The sequence below is a fragment of the Neodiprion fabricii genome, chromosome 6 (genome assembly GCF_021155785.1).
Source record: "Neodiprion fabricii isolate iyNeoFabr1 chromosome 6, iyNeoFabr1.1, whole genome shotgun sequence".
Classification (NCBI taxonomy): Eukaryota; Metazoa; Arthropoda; class Insecta; order Hymenoptera; family Diprionidae; genus Neodiprion; species Neodiprion fabricii.
This window is the reverse complement of record NC_060244.1, coordinates 22219887-22243820: the sequence shown is the minus strand read 5'-3', so window position 1 is coordinate 22243820 and position 23934 is coordinate 22219887. Positions and strand designations below refer to the sequence as shown.

Genomic DNA, 23934 nt, shown 5'->3' with positions numbered 1-23934 from the left:
TTAGTGAGAATTGTATTGAAATCTTATTACCACCATGTAGTTGCTTCTTCTATCTTTCACTGGAACCTAAATCGAGTCTAGAACGAAGAAGACGCGAAGACACAGATATGGGGTTTAAAGAATTTTAGAAACGATCCGGTTTTTTTTTTCTTTTGCTTTTGTTTCTCTCTTTTCGTTCCGTTTGTATAGTACATTTTATTTGTCAACACTTTACTTTGGCAAAGCTAATTATTACTTATTATTTTGAGCATATGTTCCATTATTTTCTTAACATATTTTTTGTTTTTTTTTTCCCCGTATTCTTTTCTATAACAACATCATCTCTCTTAAATATAGTAATATATTGAGCATTATGTGATCCTGTATATTATGATAGTAATTAACTTAGCGAATATCCTCACATTCATATCGTTATATTCTTCGCGATATAAACAATAATCTATTCCTAACTCCATTCAATGATCACTACAGAATATAATATACTCGCAATTAAGTATAACGATTTATGTGTTATCATTTACATTTAGTACAAGTTCGCAATAAACCTTCGTACACCTTACAAATAACTGATTAGTGTGCAGATATGTAAAATTAAGCTCTATCTAAAATCCATTTGCTAACTATACGACATGAACTTATACAGATGAGTTGTTATTTGTCCGATTATCAATACGTTCTACTCGACGCAACAACCGATGATACAAATGAGATTTCGCGATAGCAAACAATGTTGCGGTAACAAAAAAACTGTTTATTTTTACCAATATTAGTTGACTCGCGCGTAAGAAAACCATCGTAGCGAAAAAAATTATCCCGCCGTAAATTTTCGTCGGAAATAATATTTTGCACCAATTATTTTTTGATAAATTTCGTAGACGTTTTTCTTGTCACTGTACACCACACACGCAACAGTCTTAATCATATTATTGACAGACGATACGAGGGGTGATAAATGCTGTATTATCTACGAAAAGAAATATAAAATTCTTGAATTCCTTCTTGGTATTCAAGATGTAATGTGTATTTTAACGTTAGTTCGAACACTAAAGATATGAACGTTACACAGATATGGTTTTAGTATGTCTCGATTATATTACGACATAGGAGTAAATTGATATTTCTGCTTTCAAATACGTCTACCAGGGTGTCCTGCAGCGGTTGCGCGAATAGAGAACCTTTGTGTGTAATTCGAGATTTTACAGGTCAACAGTTCCCCTTTTACAATTTTCAGGCTCACTTTAACGTTTGATTGCGGCTTGCAAGGATTGCAGCGAACGAGTAGGAAATTGAAATTCAAATATTTTCGTCGTGAAACTTGACCGCGACATTTCCCTCATACATATTTCACCGTGGGTAAAGAAATATGAAGATCCCAAAGAATTGCAGGTCTTTACGGATCGCCGGGCACCCTGTTATGCGTATAATAACATAGTTCACAACGCTTACATACGTAAACTTAAATACAAAAATAGTCGCGTTCAAAAGTCTACTCAATTTGCACATTCGATCTCTTAAATATTAAATTTCTATGCCAATAATTTACTTACACATCGATGCCGCGGTATAATGATAATCATAATAATGATAATAATACGGTACAGAGGATTAGAGATATTTGTGACGGTAATTGCGGCCCTAGATTATTACTAATTCCTTTTCTAGTCAGGGTACATAACAGGCAGGGAGTAAAGTATACGACACCTTGTCGTCTTCAATTTGTGACAAATGATATTGCAGGTGAAACTATTCAATTTACGTATATTTCAACAGTTTTTTTTTTTTACTTACCTTTCTTTTTTTTACCTTCATTCTAAGCTTCTTGTGTGTAAAGCACCAGTTTGTGTTTGCTGATTTTCTTTAAAAAATTATTTACCTATAATACCTATAGATTAATATATGTATTTATATATGTATAGATATATATGCTAATTATTTGTCTGCGTTTGATTATAAACGAATCGTTGATTCGCAAAGGGGCATTATGAACTTGTATCGTAAGAAATCAGTGAATTATTACGCGCCCTTTCAATCTTCAATGAATTGTTAATTAATCTGCATGATTCTCCTTGTCTGATGTGCAAATTATAATCTATGCGGTAGTGCCTATACGGTGTAAAAACGACACCGCGATATTGAATTCTGAAGTTTCCTCGAACGATTCATTGTTTTCCATCTTGGTGAACAAGGAAATTAATAAAAGAAACAATGCCGAGAGTTCTATTTTCGGCTTCGAAATTAACGTGCGTGCTGAGAATTTATTACACCTGTAATATTGGCAATGACCGTGGACTTGTCATTATTAAATTTCCAGTATACATCTGACTAATCGCAATTTACGATGCTATACAATCTTCCAAACAATAAATCGATTGACGAACGTGTTACTATTGCCGCGTACACATTATTATTATTAACCATACCTTGCCTAAATTGAACTCCCGCACCTCCATCGATTCCTTCGCAAAATAAATTATTTTCGAAAAATACCCCGCAACTCAAGCTCACTATCATAACTCTATAGCATTAAATTACCGAATATTTTCCTTACCAATAGTTCTCATAATAATAAAGTTATAATCATAATCATCGTAACGATAACAAATTTACATCACGATTCTTTCCTCGAAACGACGTCAATGCGTTATAAGCCTCAGTTATCACTCCAGTTCGTATTTGTGTATTTTTCCTGTTTTTTAAAATCAACGTAGAATTGGTCCAAGCATAAAGCAATTAGCTCGGCTGGCTATTGGAAAGAGAGAGAACAACACAGGTGAAATATTTTTTCTACGTACAATAATCGTACGGTTGTCGATAGCGACGAACGAGGCTTTTCTCAAAAACGCATCTACCCGCAGCGCGTACGTGTACAAACGATAACGAGCATTCACAAAATGTGTAGAAACAACGCGACGTTGATAATCCATAGAACCAAAACCACTCTGTGTAACTCGAGCATTGTTCTCGCGGAATTTTGCGAATTTACATAATCGTCGTTTTTGTAAGCATTATCCCTCGTCAGGGGCACGCGTGGGTCCATTGTTGTCGTAGTTTGCCTGTTGTAAACCAATCGCGATGTGCTTTTCTGCATCGCCGGGGTGCTCAGCTGATAGTAGACGTGATTCTGGGTTGTAATTTGAGCCAACTGCTTAGCCTTCGTTTTACCCAGCCTCTTCCACGTCGAAGAAGTCGGCTGGGTCGGCAACGTGGCTCTTTCTATTTCTGTAGGGAAAAAAAAGTATATTATGTGGAAAAATAATTATGTACCCATTTGCTGCAACAACGTGCGTACATAGAATACACGTGTAACGCAAGCGGTATGATGATAGGCATGATGGACCGAGCGACGCATACTCTGCAGGATGTGATAAACGAGGAGGCGAAGAGGAATTATTACAAGTACCTAGGTACCTGGGTACATATAATATAGTGTAAGGGAGTCTGCGAAGAATAAATTATGCACACACTGAATCATCGCCATCTTCGCACCGCGTTATAATACTTGTAATATGTTTATGACCGGCACAGGCAAATACAATTTATCTTGACGTTATGTTTTTACGACGGGGTGCCGGAGGTGGTGAAGAAATTTTTCCGGAATAGGGGTAACAACCCTCGTCCGTTCTGATTAATGGAGAAAATAAAAAAAAAAAAAAAAAGTAAGGAAGATAAGAAAAAGAGAAAGAAGGTAAAACGAGGAAGAAAGAAAAAGAAAAAAGGACACATTGAAATGAAAAAACACAGGGAAGGATGAACGTTCGATGAAAATGCGAAAGGTCGAAGAAGCGGCGTTAAATAAACGTGTATCAATTTTGCATAATAAAACGATCACGTGTTCGATAATAATTTACCGTAAACTCCGAGGGTGGCGTCTGCGCTGCCCATGCTCGATGTAGCCGAGCACGTGTATTCGCCGAGGTCCGTTTTTTCCAACCCTTTGATCTTTAGTTCGATCGTTGTCTTCCATTCCTCCTCGGGGTGTTTTACTTCCCGATATTCATACTTTCCACTGCGTGTGTTGCAAGAAGCATTGCATACACAGGCATACGTATAATATATATTTCAAATCGCTGTATACGTTAATACATATACATATGTAGTATATGTACACACATATATATATATATATATATGTACATATATATATATATATTCTACCCCGGGATATTATTTTGACAAATGTACAAGGTACAACATTGAATCCTTAAACCTCACAATCGTCGGCCCGGATTTACATCACCGTGATCTGAATTTCTAAAATAAGGAAATACGAGATACGAGACTTTGTTTGTCAGGGGTCGTTTTACCGTTTCCATTTTCTTTTTTTTTCCTCCACATTCTTTCCTCCCTTTCTTCGTTGTTCTTATTATTATCATTATTGTCATTATTATTGTCATTATTATTATTATTATTATTATTATTATTATTATTATTATTATCGCAGTCATCGTATCCCCGAAAAGATATAAGAATAGTACGACTTAATTTTAATAAGAGGTTACGTACCTGTTCATAATTACTTGACCATTTCTTATCCAAAAGTTGATAGTTCTCGGATAAGCCTCGATTAGGCAAACTAAAGCAACGTCGGTACCCAGAGGCGAGCCTAGTAATTGGTTGGGAACCGTTGCGCTCGGCGAAACTGCAGAACGTTAGAGAATATACGTATAATATAGGAATACGTGTACGATACCTGTACAGAGATGCGGAGAGAAACGCGACAAGATAAATAAAAAAAAAAAGGAAGCTATAATTTAAAAAATAATCTACGGTTTAAAACTCGTATACTAAGTTATAATATATCGCGGTAATCCGAGCCGAAAAATATGTCACCATTATTTACACACTCGTACATTGCAGTTATATACATATTATACCTGTAATGTATACTATAAAGTACATACATGCATATAGTATATATACCTATAAAATATATTATATATACACACATTGGCGCCGGTATAATAACTGGCGGGAAATGTTTTCTCGGTTTAATTCTTTGCCCCGAGTGTTGCTTTGCTCCGTTTGCGTATGTATAGTACATAGTGCGTAAATAATGTATATTATATATACGTATACACCTTGTAGGTAAATACATTTATATCGGTTTATAAATTATCTTTGTATATACTCACAGTTCACTCTAAGATATACCCTTTTGCTCACTGCTGGGGGAACTTCGTTGCTTGCTATGCAAAGATAAGCGCCCATTTGCCTCCTGTCTACTCTATTCAGCTCCAGTCGTTCCCCGGACAAGCTGTCCACTGTTTGATATACAAAAGTTTTCGAATCAGACTAAACGTTCTGCTCTGCACTCTCAGGGAGTCGGTCGCTCTACCCAGGAGGCGGGCAGTCTGCAGCGTTAGAATCGTTCTCTCGGTTCGCCAAACGTGAAATAAAATACATACCCGATTATCGTGCTCCGCATGGTAACGTTGATCAAGAGAGTACGCGAACGACGAATGTGCGCGATAAGTCCAACAATTCGCGGAGGTGAAAATTTTACTGTAGCGAAATAGCCGCGGTGAAATTCTACTACTCTCGAGATAATGCATATTCATTCTATAACGTCTACCTGTACGCTTGAATAGTTACATACGTTGGTATAACTTGTACGCAATCACGGTGCATCAAGTTCTCTCTTGAGTCTACAACGAAGGTAAACGGAAACCGCGTACCTCTACCACCTACCCACCACTCTATTCGACACGCTTGCGATTCCCATAGAAATCCAACGGTGCGGCAAATTTATAGGTCGACTTGTACGAACTATAAACTACCGGCTAAAGCCGCGGTGAGCTCGAACCGCGGGCCAGTTTTCGAATACACAAAAGTGTTTCACCCCTGCACGCTTTAGCCGCGGAACTTGACTGTATTTTTTGGCACGTGAATTAAATGAATATATATACATTATACATGTATATGGTATATACGTAATACGTATATTGTATATTCAAAGGTGTATGCAGTCTTTGCGTAGAAAATACATTTCAACAACGATAGTATTCGGTCGAATAACGATAAAACCGACTGTGCGTATCGCATCGGAGATATCTGTAGATAGAGTGTGATGTAATACAAGGAAGGATAAAGGGAGAGGGGGGTGGGGGGGGGGGGGGGGGGGGGGGGGGGGGAGGGAATTTTATCCATCAAATGGCCGGTAGTTTCATGTCTCCTTTGCACGTACGAACGTGTGTATACCGAATGTATCGTACATCAGAGATTTTCCGTATCGATGGCATAATAGATTTCATCAAATGGTTTCCATTTGAGTACAGAAATTCTATAACCCACGTTCCTGGGTTGAGGGAGCTGTTCGGAATGTATACAAAGTTGTACCGGCAGTGTACCGGTATAGTTATAGTTATAGGTACGGTTATGCACGAAAATATAAGAATGTATTTGCGTACGCGTAACCCTGCGTAATGGGTGTTGGGTGTGTGGTAAGGGTTGAACCTCCTTGTTACCTAGGCACGTGTAACGTGTATGTATGCGTGTAGGTATGTAGGAGGGTTCAGGGGGGTTGAAAATGCCGGACGGAAATTGGCGAGACGGAGAATAAAGCTGATATTTGCTATGACAAGGGCAAATATCCGGAAGTCAAGATAAGTAAATATAAGGCAAGGGAAAAATAAAGGAGACGGTGATAAAAAAACGCAAAAAACGCAAATATTTTACCAACCCCCCCGTCCCATCCGATTCCATTCCACATCCCCGTCAGGAAAAGACGCAACGCCGTCCGTGTCAAATCTAATCATACGAGCAAACGAGGTCGCATCAAAAAAACGAAAACGCGCCTTTCACTTTTTATTATATGAAAAAAGGACAGCCCTCGGTAGGACGAACACGCTTATTACGTGTACAGCATAACACAGGTACGTACATACCTACTCTCCGTCTGTATATCGGTACGCATTTCAACCCGCGACTGCAGCGTCGGGGCACAAACGTGACGTCTGCTCTAATCGCACGCAGCACGAGATACGAATTGTTGTTAAAATACAAGCGACTGCTCACCTCGCTCCAATTGCTCGTGCAATCCCCTGACCAAAATGTTCTTATTTTTCTCCCTTCGCCAAAGTACTCGCGGCGAAGGTCTGCCGGAAGCCTTGCAAGCCAGGGTCGCGTTTTCGCCCTCCGACACCGAGACTTCGCCCTCAGAAGTTCCCGAAGTCAGAATATCCGGAGCAACTGCGCGCGACAAGTAAATACGTACATACATACATACATATACATATATATATATTTATATAGAATCTAAGGATAAAGGGTCCGACTTCCGGCGAGATATTAACACAGTACGGTTATTGGCATGCCTGTATTATCGGGCCGAGTGTAAGGTGTTCACTGTTAAAAATTTCTCTATGGAACTTCTTACACTGTACCGGAAGTTTTGTCCGGATACGAAACAGTGAATTCACCGTTTATTCACTATACAAATACAATAAATTTACTGCACAATTCAGGAAATTCAAATTACTTTTTTCTGTTTTTTTTTTTTTCTTTAAACAAACTTTAGTAAAATCAAACATTTGCATCGTAAATTTAACGCAAGTGCACGGTAATTTACTTCGCTGTACAGAATTTGTAAAGTTGCAATCTCATTTCGTAATTTGACAACTCTTTTGAAAAGTAAATGTGTGGTAAATTCACAAAATCATTTTCAACAGTATTATTATGCAAGGCGTAAATTCGCACCTAATACGTCTACGCAGACCAGCTGACTTAACATGGGTTTCGTGTTTAGCTGACACATGTAGCAACCCTTGTCAGCTTCCTTCAACATCCGAATGTGCAGTCGCCAGGTTGTTTCCTCTTCTTTCCGCCATTTCGTTTGATTTTTTATCTTGTTCTCAACCGATATGAAAAATCGTCCCGAATGAGTTACGATTCGCTGACCAATCGACAGGACCGTTCTATCCTCGTCTCTCAGCCAGGCAACCTGCAGCCGATTTTCAAAATAAAAAAAAAACCAGACAATGGAAAGGATATCGACAGATATGAAAACACTCGCTTTTATGCGTTAACGTTACGTACATATTGTTATACAAATACATCGCATCATACACTGAGAGAAAATTATAGTTCCGGTTACCTCTCAGTCCTGAACTATTTTCATTTTTTACCACAATCAACAAACATGGTTCTAGATAGAAAATGAAAATTAGTTTTCTAGCTGTTACCGGAAAGTCTAGTATCCGTTGCTATTCTTCCTCATTACGATCACTGTTGCTATTTTTTCTTGCAACCGTTGCGAAAATTCAATGCTCGTGCAACGATAAATTGACGTTAAAGCCTTATTTAATTAAAAAAGTACAGTAAACCTCAGAAACTGATTTTGCGCTGCAATAACCAAAAAAGGATCGACGATAGCGCAAAATGATTACGCGTACCTCGCGTATTTTCGTAATCCTAAAAATATTAAAACAGTTTTCGAACGATACCTGTTTTACTGAATTTTTCTAGTTACTATGAATTACAAATGAAATTTCACTCACAATCAGAGTACGTATACCTAATACCTATGAGACGATCTCTATAACTGCAGGTAAGGATAATTAAATTTCTAAAGAACAATGGGTTATTTATCAGCAGGTTGATATCGTATTGTTTAGCACACCGAGGTTGCAGCCCCCCCCCTCCCCCCCCTTTAGCCCCTCGTCCGTATCTCCTTCCATAAATTGTTCTATAGTGGCCTGCTCGGGCGTGTAATCATCCGCGAAGATGAGAGGCAAAATTTGAAAACTTCTAGCCGGGATCAATGAATATCCGCGGTAAGAGGGCGCTAGCTGCTGGTTCTTTTTCGCTGTGAGAAGAATTACTTGCAGTTCGTAAGTTCGGCTCCTCCACCCCTCCCCGCTCTCTTGTACCCCCGTGATTCTACTTTGTAAGCGTACAAATTCACCGTGGAAAAAAAAGTTTGGATATCGCGATTTAGTGAGCTTAGTCTCGATCTGCAACACCTACCTGGATCTATGTATAAAGTAAGAGTAATAAAAACTTTCCACGAAAGAACACGTTTATTACCTGAAAAATGAACTACACGATTTGTCAAACTCTATTCTGCAGCATCGTCGTGTCGACTATACACACACACACGCGCGCAAACATATTTATGTATATATTTAACGTAAACAAGTTATTATTGTTGTCACTGTGTATGAAAACATAAGAGATTGCACATAAACTTGGAAATCGGTACACCAGGGTAATTAATATCGACAAGACGACAAGTATAGATTAGATTTGATAAACTATATCATTTAGTAAAGTACCCCTCATACCGATATTATATACGAGAAAAGTTTTCCAGCTTTCAGACCAAACTTTCTAACGTCTGCAAAATTTTTGCTCTTCCTTTCTCTTTTTTTTCTTATCTCTTCTTCTCTTTAGTTATAACTAAATGAATATCAATGTATACGTTATTAATGATTCCAATTTAACCGATAACCACGTGTATGTATATATACCTGTAATAATCGTTTATTAACGATCATCCCTAAACATTACACGCACCGCGGACATATTATACGTGACAACACAACAGGCGCGAACGATAAATTATTTATTATACCGAAAGTGTTTGCGGTGTTTATTGACTTGTGATAAATTATCCTCCAAACGTTTCAAAGACGAGAGTATTATCACACAATTGACACTCAAAGATGCAGATGTAACGTTATATTATACATTCGCTATCACCCCGCGAGATTCATTCTCTTCTACACGTACAATAAACAGAAAAAATACTTATATTTAGGCAATAACTCGAAACCCTAATGGAGTGAGAACAATGGCAGCTACCGTCTGTTGCTGTTTGTACAGCGATATCGAATAGCCCTGCGGTATATTCGGTATATAGAAATATGAAAAAATAAAAAAAACCACACAGCTCTTGCACGGGAGGATAGCCGGGGATATCTGAAAATTTTTCGGTAATATCTTGAGAGTCTCTTGGTCACGAATCTACGTTAGCGCTAAGAGATTGCTCTCTTCTCTCTTCCCCCCCCCCCCCCCCCCCCCCCCCATTCCATTGTAATCATGGAAACAATCATCCGTGGATCTCTCTCGCGCCCGTGGCAAGAACCACCCCCGAATCATCCCAACCCCAGGAACCACCCTCCGCGTTTTCGGTATTCCGTCTCGCTTGCCTCCATAGCAATCACCGATTTGTCTGAATAAGCCCCAGGCAAGTAAATGCCCGTGCCAACCCCTGGGAATCAAGACTCCCACCCCCCACCCCCACCCACTTCCTGTCCAACTACAGTTTCCTCCGCCACCTTCGCGCTGCGTGTATTGCATGCAATACGTATACCTCGACTTGTACATGCATGTACCTACCTTCGACCTATTGCGTAAAGAGCATAGGTGTGTCGGGGTGTGTACGTATAGGGGTGATATTCGCCCAAGTTCGTCGACGGTTAACGGTTAAAAGACTTACCGTTTTGTAACATTCCATTAAACATTATGGATGTTGTATGGATATGGTAGATGATATGATACGTGGGCATTGTAACATTGTGTCTACGTTAAACGCATGTGTGCAGCGACCTGTTTTCGATATTTATTCTACGTGGGAACATCCTCATTCTGTGCGCACGTGCTCTTATAGGCTCTGGTCAATATTATATACGGAGCTTTAGCAGACTGGAGCGGTAACGCGCAAAGAGACGGTGGAGAGAAGGAGAGAAAAAGAGAGAGAGAGAAACTTTTCAAAACCTTCGTTCCCGGTCTGTTTTATAATTAATTTTTCATCTGGAAGTAGTACGCGTTACCTCTACTATACGTATACCGCAGAAGAGATATGCATTATTCATGTATGAATTTGTTTTAATTTCATTTTTACAAGTTCGCGCTCCGTTAAATTCGAGACTCGTATACAATATTGACTCGTGCGCGAAATGAAAAATGGATAACAAAAGAAAAAAAAAAAAAAAAAAAAACAACATCAACAACGTACGAAGTATTTGGCTCACTGCTAATTCATTCGTCGTTTTTGCCAGAAAAAATGGAATCATTTGTAGCCTCGGTTTAAGTTCCCGCATGAATTCACCGCGAAGGATCAAAAACTCTCGTCGGAAACTCGCCCGGTGATATTGAACGCGGAAAATCCGTCTTAATTTTTGTAAAACCAGAGGAAAAATAAAAAAATAAATAAATGAAAAAAAGAAGAAAATAAAAGGGAGCTAAGGAGCGGGTCGAACACCTGATCGGTATAAATTTGAAAATAAATCGAGGACATACATAACGTTAGAGAATTTTGGCACGGCTCCGAGAATCCTAGGTATGTATGCTCTATATACTTGTAATATATATAAAGCAACGACTATTGTATGCGCGAATTTCTTATAGAATGGTATATACATAAAATATTGTCGAGGGAAGATATCTCCGGTTCGTGTGTAGTTATTACATGACGGATGCGTATAGACGGTTGGAAATTTGTAACGTTTACAACGTGTCGCGGATACCTGACATACACATGCGTAAATACACGTACAATATATATATATATATATATGTGTGTGTGTGTGTGTGTGTGTGTGTAGATATACATACGCAGTACACATTATACCTATAATAAACACGTACGCATGGGGAGAATTCAATTTTATCCTATTTCCTCTCTTTCTCTCTCTCTCTCTTTCCTTCCTCCCCTTCCTCTTTCTCTCTCTAGCTCTTCCAGAAGGTTGATGGGTTGATGTAAAAGTTTTACGAATTCGTGACACCGACGTCGGTGACAATGATTGAGTGAAGTTGATCTCTGATCTGATCCTGATCTTTTTTTGACAACGATCCATTATTACGTGTCGTCTCTGAGTGTAGGTGTGTATACATACAACGCATATAAGCCAGGACGCAGGTGTACGTATATCGCATACTTTACACCCGGATAGAAAGTGTACGGATGATACGCGCTCTCTCTCTCTCTCTCTCTTTCAACTTATCGTTCTTTCCTGCGAAGCAGATGGATCTGACAGTTTGTCATCACGATTTTATTAATCTTCTTCATAGAGTCTCGTTTGCACGTACATATACCTCTTTTTTCAAAGTCATGGAGAACATTCCCTGCTTCTTATATCACGTATGCATGCTTTAAATGTGTAGGTATAGGTTAGGGTGGTCCTTATTTAGGGTGTTGACAAGTTTGTTTCGGGCCGCTCTTAGATCAACTTCAAATAATTAAAAAGCTTGCCTAATATTTTCAGATTTTTATCTCAACTTTAACCGCTCCCATCAATAGAGTGCATTTTCTCTTTCAAAATACACATGTTTCGGACACATTCTCGGTATGTATTTAACTGTAAGAGTAAAAATGTTTAAATAAATCTGTTATCGCATGATTTTAGCGGGCATTCGTGTTACTATCTGATCAATAATTCACATCATCGTACCAAGTAATCCAGACGAATTGCACACCCACCAAATGGAAAAAAGTAAATTTTTTGTCAGATAGTAGCACCAATGTCCGTTAAAACAACGCAGTTATAAATTGTTTTTAACATTGCTACCCTTGCAATAAAACATATACTGAGAATGATAGTCCGAATCACACGTACTTCAATCGGAGAAATCCACCCTGTTGACGGGAGGGGTTAAAGTTGAGATAAAAGTCTGAATAAATCGGTGAGTTCTTTTATTTTATTTGAAGTTGATTCGGGAAACGCCTCGGAATAAATCCGTCGACACCCTAAACAAGGACCAGCCTAGTATAGGAATATTTAATACGAATTCGAGCCAACATCCGTATCGAGGAGCCGCGTTATTAGACGCCAGTCGCGGGTGATCCTGATTGATTTACCTGGTAATTGCCAAGTTTTCTCACGGTACAGGAAAGAATGGCTTCCCTGCCGCTGGCCACTGTCACGTTGTCAATCGGTCCAGTGAAACCCGGTAAATCTGGAACAGTATAAGAATTGATAAATTTTTCTCGATTGCTTCGAAATTGAACAGGGTGCAGCTGCGCCCGCGGCCAAATACCTCGAGGTATGTACACACGGAGAGTCAGAGACAGGCCAATGCCGACACCGATGCTCTTATGCCTCTGTATCCGAGGGAGAAAAAGGGCTCAGCACGAGCCAATATCTTGCGCACGATGCAATAGCTTTGTTTATATCGGTTTCCCGATTATATACCTACGCCGATCGGTGAATTTTGCCGACCTCCGGTAGTCCGAACGTACCGGATACAAGTATATACCTACACATACTTGCGGGTATAGAATTTAGTTACAGCTGAGATAACTTTCGCTCGAAAAGCCATGGAATTGTCGACCGATGGAAGGACCGGAATATCGAAATTTTATAGAGGCGAAAATCTTATTAATAAAATTTAAAAATGTGGAAAGTCCAAGTATGCAATTATAGAAAGTCGAAATAGAGAATGATAAAATGTACAAAAATCAGTTAAAACATAGAACGGCATACGGTTCTACGTTATCGAGAGGAATTCCGACGATTCTACACTTCGGACCCTTCTATTCTTTTACCTCTCCATAAATCCGCTTTCAATATTTTTAAATTCTGTAAATTGAGTTTTCGCTTGTTTAAAATTTCTACATTGCGGCCCTTTAATTTTTTGATCCTTCCATATTTTTTTCACCCCCATCCCCCGCCGTACGCTGCATTCCATGTATTATTAATCCGGTATTTCGCGGGAAGACAACACGGTCGCCTGTAACGTTATACGGCAGGTATATTCGTAATGCCGGGCGATCAGTTTCCCTCGAATTTCGAGCGATAACGTATAAAATTATGATACCGAATTCGCGATAAGTTATAAAAGCGCGTCTCTTCTTGGCTTTGGCGCGCGATTTATCCCCCTTCGAAAATAGTGTAAGCTTGAAGGAATTCCGGAAGATTGGTGAAAAAATTCTTACCGCCTGTAAGATTATGCCGCAGTACGAGGAGGACGAGCGAGGAGTTCCTCTCAATACGAGAGAGACACGCCCGCCCGTTAAACTAAATTATCTCGAGTTGGGCGAAGCGGGAGTACAAACTGACAAAGACTCCTGCAACGTCCTAATGACTTATAATCAAAATTCAGGGAACGTTCTTGCCTGGTTTACGTGCTGTTTCTAATACTCGGGAAGCTCGCGGCGCGCTTCGCGAGCTCTGGGAACCCTAGGTAAATACCTCGTTCACCGGTCACATGAAATTTCTCGCCAAGCTAATGGTCGCGTCAATAGTTGCGGAGGGTCAAGGGTCAATGTTGAACGGTCAAACTTTGCCGATCCTCTTATTGCTGCCCCTCCGCGGAGCTGTTTGCTCTTATGCTTCATTTTTATTTCGTTATTAAACCCGCCTTACGGCGATTCGCTTTTCTCTCCTCTCCCCTCCCCTCCCACACCCTCACCTTCTCCCCTTCGTACCCTTTTCATTCCATTCCATTCCATTCCATTCCATTCCATTCCGCGCCCCGGTGGTTTGCGGTTTACAGGTAGGGGTTCTGGGCTGCAGAGAAGGAAAAGAGCAAGGATTACAATAATAAGATATTCACCGTCGGAGAACCGGCAAAGAATGGTATTTCCAGATTTTCCATGTCTAGAATGTAATATAAGAAAATATCCGTGGAAGCAGCGACGAGGGCAGCGGCGTATCGGCCTTCCTCCTCTTTTTCTCTCCTCTCCTCTTCTCATTCCTGCTCTTTCTCTCCTTACTCGTTCCCCCCGTTCGCTACCCCATAACACCCGCGTATACATATCATATTATTTATTCTACGATGGAAAGATTGGCGAGAAAAATAATTCAATCTCGCCGGCTTATAACACGTTCGCTCTTATAACTTCCTGCATCCGCGTAGCATCTTTCCGTTTTGTGAGATAGATAGATGTTCGTTTAACAAGCCAACTTGTCCTGCAAGAATCAGGATTTGTATAATCCTCACAGATTGTTACAGCAACAAACGTGGCATAAATTAAAGGAAAAGACGATTTTCTCGTGCTAGTTGCATGGAATTTCTATAATAAACTCGAAGCTTGTACAGTTGACTATTATAGGCGAAAATTTTTATCGGAGTAAACAGAGAACGGTCTTTTTTAAGCATTGTGTAATTCGAAAGATTTCAATCAAAATTACGGAAAATTTCAAATCCATAGAAAACATGGCACTATATATACAGAGAATTTTTTATTTCTAATAAAAATATTTCCCCTTTAATGATATATTTCGGTTGTAACTGTCGAAAATGTTATACAGATACTCGTAGTAAGGAATTTATTTCGTAACCTGTTCATATTTAAACGAATTATACATTTCATTGTACGAATTTCCGTCCATTCAATATCGAGATGCTATAATTTCGGCGTATAAATATAAAATGGTTGTATTTTACCACCTGAATAGAATCCTTATTTCATTCGAGTAGAAATCAATACACATACATACATATATATATATATACATATAGACATTCCGAAGGTGAAAAACATTTGATGGAACGAATTGAAATAGATTTAACGTTGTGTGTGCATATATATAATATATATCTGTACATAGGTGTATACATAAAACTCGATTCAGTCCATGCATTAATAACTAAGAAAACTTTTTCTTTGCTCGATGTCGGGTGAATTTTTTTCAACTCACTACTCAATTCACCACAAATATTCAATGTCGCAATTATATAATTCCACGATATAATTACATAGGTATATGTATATAGGCACCTATAACTGCAGATAAATGCACGTTAAAATTCAATCAAACCTGCTGGCCAAAATATCATTGCACGTATAATATATGAGAGAGTGCAAACGTGTTGCGCAAAAGATTTGCGACGAAGTCTGCAACTTCTGTATAATACATGGTGGTATACGTGTGCATGTTCTATGGTATTTATAATGTGGCCGGTGAAAATTACCAGATTACAGTGCGAAAACGAGGACGGGCTTAGTTATCGGGATTTTCAAACGAAGCCAATAATAACGACGACGCGCAGTAGTTATTTTACGATATTGACGGCCCGGGAAGGGAGTTCGTTCAAATATAACTGGGTGATATTGCAATCAGTAGACGTAAACTGCATGTAATGATAGCGGGATATAAAAATATGTAATCGGAGCATGGGGATCTAATCTCGAGAATTCTGTGTGTATGAGAGAGAGAGAGAGAGAGAGAGAGATATTGATTGTTTGGTTTACGTATGCCTTGGTTTCAAATAATATAAAACAATGATATAAATGATATAAAGGGTACAGCGATCAACATAAAGCACGGGTATAAACAAAGGGTACCAGATTGTACTTAGAATAACATAAAATTAATGAAGAACAAAAGAAGAGACAAAATAAAGTAAAACAGAATAAAAATTAAACTAAAGCCAAGGAATGCTATAAGGATTACTTGGTAACGTTGCCCGGCGATACTAAGTGTAGGAACACGATCAATTACGATCAAATTAAGTCTCTCTAAGCGGGTTATCCCTATGGCAAATTTAATAGCTGTGTAGTCGATTTTCCAGTGTGTTGAGAGTAGGTGATAAGCGAATTTCAATTGGACGGGAGTGCCAAAAGTATACGGCTGATAAGAGAAACGAGTCACGATAGGTAGATGTACGACGGTTAGAAGTGTGAAACTCATGGGCAGTTGAAGTTATACGACGAGAGGGATGTCTGGAAGGTATAGGTACTGATCTGACGAAGAGTTCCGAGATGTACGGAGGAGTGTTATCTTGTAGGACGTGAGAGATTGATAGATGGACTTTATTCACCCTGGGACAGGTCCCCCTAGGCGTAATGAGACGTTAATAAAACTAGACGCTAATGAAACGGGTACAAAAGTGAAATAAACTAAACAAAACAAAACTAAAATAATATCAAGAGAAATAACATTAGTTGTAGCAGAGTTGAAGTAAGCATGATATAAACATATCCAATCAGCAATGTCAGAGTGGAAGATGGAGAGAGAAAATAAGCGAAGATTACAGATTCCGCGAAATTTGCAGTAGCAGCAGCGGCAGCAGCTAAAGTCTCGTTAAAGCTGCATGGGCCGAATCTGAAAGGTGTATGCGCAAAGCCGGGAAATCTGTCCTTGATTCAACAAACGTCTGAGTTCACCCCGAGATGTTAAGGCGGACGTTGAGAGAACCGTGTGCATCGTCCCTGCAGATTGAAGCTGCGGCGGGTTGCGTACACATACTGAAGGGTTGTAGAAGGTTCGCTCTTGCTTCTCTCTCTCTCTCTCTCTCTTACTCGGAAACTTGTAAACTTGTAAATTAGTAAGTTATTCGAGGGTTAGGGAAAGAAGTTTGTTCGCCTCGGCATCTCCGAGGCACAGGGGTCCGTCCATCGTTCGATGTAGGTACACCCCCAGTTCGGACATATAAGCCTCGAGTTACGGTGATTGGACTATATAGGCGCAGTTAGCATACGAATGTTCGCTTCGTTTGTTTGCGGGGTCTAGGGGACCCTGTTTTACATAGATATTGTGATATTATGCCACCCCGGGAATTCTTACCTCAAATGCAGCCGAGCATCGTCGACTATACGCGAGACGCGACCCTATATTACAGAGAACGAAGACGAAAGCTTCGGAGCTGCGCTTGCTGTTCGGGCATGCAGGAGAGGAGGTGTGGCGCACGCGATATACGTACACCATCCCTAAACCACGCGCGACGTCACACCTGCACCAGGGAAAACTTTCGACGTCCGTAACACACCCCGATAACCGTATAATGTAACAATCGGAGGAATTCAATCCCCGCACGCATGTTGACGTAGGTAACACGATTAAGGTACGCGGCGCGCGGAACTCGAGTTGTAATCTACAGCTACATGCCCGACTCTTCGTCAATGGTTGGACGTGTATTATTATGTGTCAGATACTTTATGCTCGGCTCGAGGGAGGCTCGAATACGACGAAGGGATGTCCGGATGGCATAAGTTGGTAATGGAAGTATCCGATACCCCATCATTATGCGAACTTTGAAACGGCTTTATATGAAGTTATAAAGTTAGATCCCTGCCAACTTCAGACCCACCCCTCAGGTGATGCTGTAACCGTCTATAGTAATGTTTCGTATAAAGAAGGGGGGAGGCGAATTATATCTCGCTAATAATCGGCTGACTGAATATTGAAACCTCGTAATTAGACCGTATTCGTTATCAGCGGGGTGAAATCCGCTTTCGTTGTGTAGTTGTTATATTTCACGTTGCACGAACGCACACATATTGTGCATGTATAGGTTACATATTACGTATATCATCGATGTCCTAATGGTTTTCCAACGTTATAAAGCTGCGAGAGATATTCGAGTGCTGAAATATTCTCCCCAGTTTTAGTTGGCAATTTTTTTTATTCCCATATTGAGTGTAATAAATAAATAATCTCACGATATCGTAAATAAAGAACAGGTAAATATAATACACCCCACACGATTACCGTACAAGCGATAATGAAGGGAGGAAATTGACGGTTAGAGATTTTTATAAACGTGAGGAATTTCAGGCTGTATAATTACAACGTACTTGGAGTTGTACGAAGATAAAAACCGTTTTTCAGATCGCGTGATAAGGTATTACATACATAATTCTGAGAAGTGAAATTTGATTTCGTATCACTTGTGGATACAGTATGTCATACATAAATAATACACCCAATTTAAACCGTATCGGCAGGTAAATGCGAATCAGAGAGGGGAAAATATTGTTTGCTTTTATCCGAGATTCTGCATCAGCGTGTCGAAATCCGCCAAGGAGCAGTCAAATATTTGCCAATGGTAATCAGCGCAGAGCGAGAGTACACACGTACCAGTACCTACATTGGTTTTACGGTTCTCTTTCGAAACCCTCCTCCTCGCGATGGTTTAATTATACATTTGTTTTCTCAGCTTTGCTTACGCCCGCAGTCGTTATAGATACATACATATATATATATATATATACAGGTAGGACGCCTCAAGGACGAGATCGTGCGGTAAGCGATCCGGCGATTCATTCAAGTATGCAACCGTAGATCATTTCGGAGTTTAAGGAATAAAAGAAGAATTAAGAAAAAAAGGAACGGCATTGCGCGCTGCAAAGAGTTACTAGGTACACAAAAGTTTCACCCTGGAAAGGAACAAAGGTGCGGGAGGATGCGCGGCAGGAAGTGGTCCATGGTCTAAACCGGCGTACAATGTCCCAACTTCGGGCGAAAGGTATGAGAAAATGGTAATTAGAGGGATATCCTTGGCAAATCTCGGGAAATCTTAGGTAAACGATATTTTCCCCCAGACTCTCGTATAACGTGAAAAGAAGAAGAATAAGAAGAATAAGAAAACAATGTAGGCACCGTCGCGCACACTCCCCCCCCGAGAGACTCTGAAAAGATTGCCGAAAAGAGTCTCGAGTGTTGCAAAAAATCAAGCTATTCGTTAGAGGTATAATCATCCCGCAGTTTAACAAAGTTTAACCGACTAGGTGCGCGAATTTATATAAGGCGTAACAAACGACGAGCAAACCGGTTACGAACGCGCGGGCTAGAGAGATTATCATTTTTTATACATACCCTACTTGTCAATCGAGTTCGTCAACTCACGTACGGCATCCTGAATCCGATCCTGAGCTTCAGATCCAGGTTATTCTCACCGTTAATGTACAGAGCGGGGCGGCTCGGTTTCGAAAAAACGACTGCAGGATAGATGACAAATACACGGAGAGCCGTAAACTTGTAAGTGGCAAAATAAAGTTCGTTCCGTGTCCGTGACAGTTTAATTAATATCTCTCGTCTTCAAAGGAAAAACTTCTCAAGCTCCTGGTAAACCACTTGAACTTTTCGGTGTCGTTTTTGCTCTCCTCCCCCAACCTTCGGTCCACTTACTTCGCTTTACGTTTCTTTTCTTATCCGAGACGTTTCAACTCTTTATCGCGAGATGCGCGTACACACCGCGAATGCACGTACGTGGAAGATCGATAAACTCATCGCCATAGGTACACATAAAACTACCCCATTATAGAAATCTTCTTACTCGAAGTGTACTTGAGATAAGAACGTGACGATGCAGAGTTCAATGCATAAACATGTAAAATGAATTCCTCGCCGTTATTGTTACGTCGCGAAACGTCGGAGTGTTTGTTGAGAACTGGATGAAAATCAGCCCTTTGCAGTCCCTTCGAGTAAATCTGTTATAATGATGTTCGAAATTCGGACGAAGATACTCAACTGTTCGGGCTTAGCGAGGTTTGCTCGAATACTTTCCGAGCCCCGAGAGCGACCAAAGCTCTCTCTGCAGATTGCAATCGACCTGTAGAGCGGCGCTTGAGCTTGCGGAAACAGTTGTGCAGGGAGTCGGAGAAAAGCGATTAAGTACGACGATAAGTATCGTCGGCGAGTGAGATCGTTATGGAATATAGTAGGCGGTGTGCCCGTTATACGAGCTGCCGTGAAAGGCGGAAGGCCGCCTTGATAACAAAATAAACCCTATTATACCCTTTTAATATAACAATTATAACAGATGACAAGCTCTCCCCGGGCTCCGACTCCTCCAAATTCGAACGAATGTCCGCAGCAGGGAACCCGACGGTACATTAACGATCGTATCGCAGACCCGGTGTGCGTAGTCCTGACGTTTAACTCACCCGCAACTCGGGATTCAGCCTGTGTTTGCCTACACGCGAGGCACGGTACAAGATTGCAATTAGGAATCGTTGAGAAATAATGATAGACTTGAGTTTTAGAAAGCTCGCAGGGAAAGGTCCGGCAGCCGAGGCGACTCGTCGTCAACGACATCCATGCTTGTCAGTTTCTACCGGACGACGACGTGCGACCGGGAACGCGGAAGTAAGAATGGATAGGTGGGTATAATAGATCCTGATTCTGCGTAGCGACGGGGATGAAATATACAAGCCGAGCAACAGAGACGGTCTTGACCCGCAAGCTCCTTCCTGCCTGGAGGAAGGGACTCACCGTTCTCGTTGAGAGCTTCGTTCGTTGCATATGGAACGCTGTGTAGGTCCCTGACGTTGTTGGAAACTGCGAGCCCGAAATCCAAGTTATGGTCCTCGAGCAGTAAACAGCATAGTAACAACCGTGCCACCCCCATTCTGGAAACAAATCGAGACCCATTAAACCGAGTATAATATTATACTCGTTACGGGGTTGATGTTACGGTGCAGGGCGTCTGTGTATCCCTATTCATACGTGTGTGTGTATACATACATATATATATATATATACCCATGTTTGCGTGCGCGGTGTACGTGTACCGGTGATACGTTATACGGGACCATTTGGTCGGACGGAAATACGTGATTTAAAAAAAAAAGGTAATAAAGAAAAAATACACACGGACCTCTCCGACCCTTTGTAACCTACACTCCCTCCGAAATATTTTACTTAAAACATCGAGTCCTTCCGATCCTGCACCATAAACTACGAGAAGTATCGTAACACCGCCGAAGGCTAAACATATACGATATCGAGGGGCGAATGATGGCGAGAGCGGAGAGCCGAATAATAAAAAGAGAAAAGAGGGAAGTTGAATTTTGAAAAAATACCATTTTCCTCCCTTTGAAGCTGTATCGTAAAATCGAACTCGCGAGGTAAAAAGTTTTCCAATACCTGCTCTCCAATGCCCATTCGCTGTGATTATAGTCCGAGGATCGGTAACGTATATATGTAATAACGAAAGAGAAAGCGCGGCATGTCGGACCCTGCGATGTGTGAGAGAAGACGCGTAGAACTTGACGTCACAGAGAAGTCGTAGAACGGATGAAAGCCGCCGGATGTGGAATGGGTATAAAAATGTGTACATGTGTACACGCTGTTGTTGTTGTCTTTTTCTTGTTTTTATTTCGACAAGCGTATACATATATACCGTATACACAGTCTCGCCTAGTTTCAAATGTCAGGACTCACTTTCATTCCTCGAAGAAGTCAAAGCAAATTCTTCACGGTTCACGTGCATGCCCGTGATATCTCCTAGAAAGGGAAAGTTCCTCCGACGTTCGTTCGCGTGCAAGATAAAAGGAATAAATCTACGTACGTACGTATAGAGACAGGTAAGTTAAAAATTGAATACGTCCCCGCACACAGCTACACAACCGGCAGCGTATTTATGATACCTAATTTTTTTACACCGAGATCAAAGTTCACGCGGGATTTGTTAGGCGGCGCGGGAGGAGTAATAAATATAAAAAGGTAAAAATGAGAAGCTTGGATAAAAAGAAAGAAAAAAAGAAAAAAAAAAACAACGAGAAAGAGAAGAGCGAAAAAATATTACAACTTTCAAGACGCGGACAGCGGAGATTTTTTATGTCTCTCCCCGCGGTTTTATATCCCGAGTCTCGGAGATAAACTCTGATAAACCTGCAAGGTTGACGAAACCTGGGGGACGACGACACCTTGAGGAAATCGAAATTTGAGAGCCCGGTCGTCGGATACGCGAACGTCAGACTGCAGCTGTGCAGAGCTTGAATAATATTTTGAATTTTTTTTTCAACATCCCTTCACCGTCGCTCTGTCAATGTAAGAAGGAGGGGGTGGATGGGCGGTTATTAAAAAAATTTTTAATTTCCCTCCGCCCAGCGACATCAATTATCCACAAGCCGGTGTGATTTTTCGCCAAACTTTAACACCGGCAGCGGCCCTCCCGCGGTTTCGTTTTCCCCGAGAGCCGACGTTATAATACGCACTGCAGCAATGTGTACGTGGTAGTCAACCCCTGCACGTGGTGCGGGGTGGTTCGGTTCGGTTCGGTTCGGTTCGGAGTAAAAAGTTACTTATTACACGCCGTAAATCACCCGATATTGATTTTTTGGAGGGGTAAAAAAGGCAAAAGTGTAATACACGCGGGTATTTATTTTCAAATCCGGCACCGCGTCCCAGCGGCAATGAAATTAAAGGATCGAATCCCGCCGCGTTCTTCTTCGCAGTCTGTAATATCTGATAAGTACACGTTGATAATCCCGCGCGTAGCCTCCGTCAGTACAGGATCTACGTCGCGACGTCGCTTCGTCGTTCCGTCACCGCGAGTGAGTAATTTCACCAATCAGTTTCGAGACAAAGGCGCGCGTGGCCGATAAGCGGGGATGAAAGAAATCCGTACAGTGGTAATGAGGAGGAAAAAAAAAAGAAAAAAACGCGAAGAAGCCGCGAACAGAGAAGCTTTTTTATCCTCGCGTTGTTATTACACACACACGCGCACCGACACGCACACATACACTCGCTGCAAAACCGCTCACTGTCAGAAAATTCACGGTGTCAATAAAAGTCCGCACCGATGGGTGTAAAATAAAACATCATCGGTGTAAATCGTTCGATTATTGACACCAAGTGGTTTTAAAATCAACACCAAAATGGTTTGTACTTCTATAGAGTATTTTCGGTGCTACGTTTAACATCGCATTTCTAACAGTGCATCCGTCAACTTGATCGGTTGAATTTGGTTGAAAAAAAAAAGGGAAAAAATAAAAGAAATTGTACACCAGTATCGCTGTACAGGTATAACGTAATTCGTAATCACAACTCGAGCTGCTCACATTTCACACGCGTATAAGCGATATCATCGGTGTGCCTGATCCCCGGATTTGTTTCTCGAGCAGAGAGAGAGAGAGACGCGCGTGTGTGTTTGTACCTACACCTGGACTTTAGTGAAGATGAGAAAATCGTGGAACAATCTGAGGCTCGTTAAACTTTCACCCCCTGATCCTCCTCCTCCTCCTCCTCCTCTTTGTCGTCACCCCTTTCCGACCCTCCCCCCGTACACCGGTTTGCGTATATCCACCGACGGTTGAGCAGCAATTAATTTACCTTGTAGGAAGGGTGTAGCATAGCTATCTCTACGTCGGGTAGGCTTGTGACATGGGATCGTCGATGTTGGTGGTCTCGCTTTTTTTCTTTCTCTTTTTTCTTTCTTTCTTATACAGGCCCAATACAGGTATAACGTAATATTTTACGATACGACTGATACTCGCTCCGGAATCCTGACGACTCAGCGGCGATGCTGCGACGACGGACG

General features: G+C 40.9%; 2 protein-coding genes across 3 annotated transcripts in view; one reads left to right on the top strand and one right to left on the bottom strand.

The window, feature by feature from the left end:
- Nucleotides 1–12: 12 nt before the first annotated feature.
- Nucleotides 13–23934, bottom strand: LOC124185303 (lachesin-like). Of its 2 annotated transcripts, none has more exons than XM_046575935.1 (9): nt 23727–23934; nt 20883–21019; nt 12800–12897; nt 7696–7939; nt 7015–7188; nt 5133–5261; nt 4504–4639; nt 3849–4006; nt 13–3219 (listed from the first exon to the last, which is right to left on the bottom strand). In XM_046575935.1, the coding sequence occupies exons 2-9, from the start codon at nt 21016–21018 to the stop codon at nt 2885–2887; spliced, it is 1410 nt and encodes a 469-aa protein (XP_046431891.1). In that variant the 5' UTR covers nt 21019; nt 23727–23934; the 3' UTR covers nt 13–2884. The 2 variants fall into 2 exon arrangements, with proteins under 2 accessions (XP_046431891.1, XP_046431890.1); XM_046575934.1 differs by lacking the exon at nt 23727–23934 and adding an exon at nt 21153–21220.
- LOC124185300 (DENN domain-containing protein Crag) overlaps nt 21116–23934 on the top strand; it is a 29747-nt gene continuing 26928 nt past the window's right edge. Inside the window, exon 1 of the mRNA XM_046575924.1 lies at nt 21116–21120. The gene's annotated coding sequence lies outside the window, so the exon portion shown is untranslated. The remainder of the gene's footprint in view (nt 21121–23934) is intronic.

Coding starts and splice junctions, on each gene's coding strand:
- LOC124185303 (XM_046575934.1), bottom strand. CDS start 21,205: ATGGTCCCGTATAACGTATCACCGGTACACGTACACCGCGCACGCAAA. Junction 7,940..12,799: donor GAAAACTTGGCAATTACCAG/GTAAATCAATCA, acceptor AATCGGCTGCAG/GTTGCCTGGCTGAGAGACGA. Junction 4,007..4,503: donor GGTCAAGTAATTATGAACAG/GTACGTAACCTC, acceptor CAACACACGCAG/TGGAAAGTATGAATATCGGG.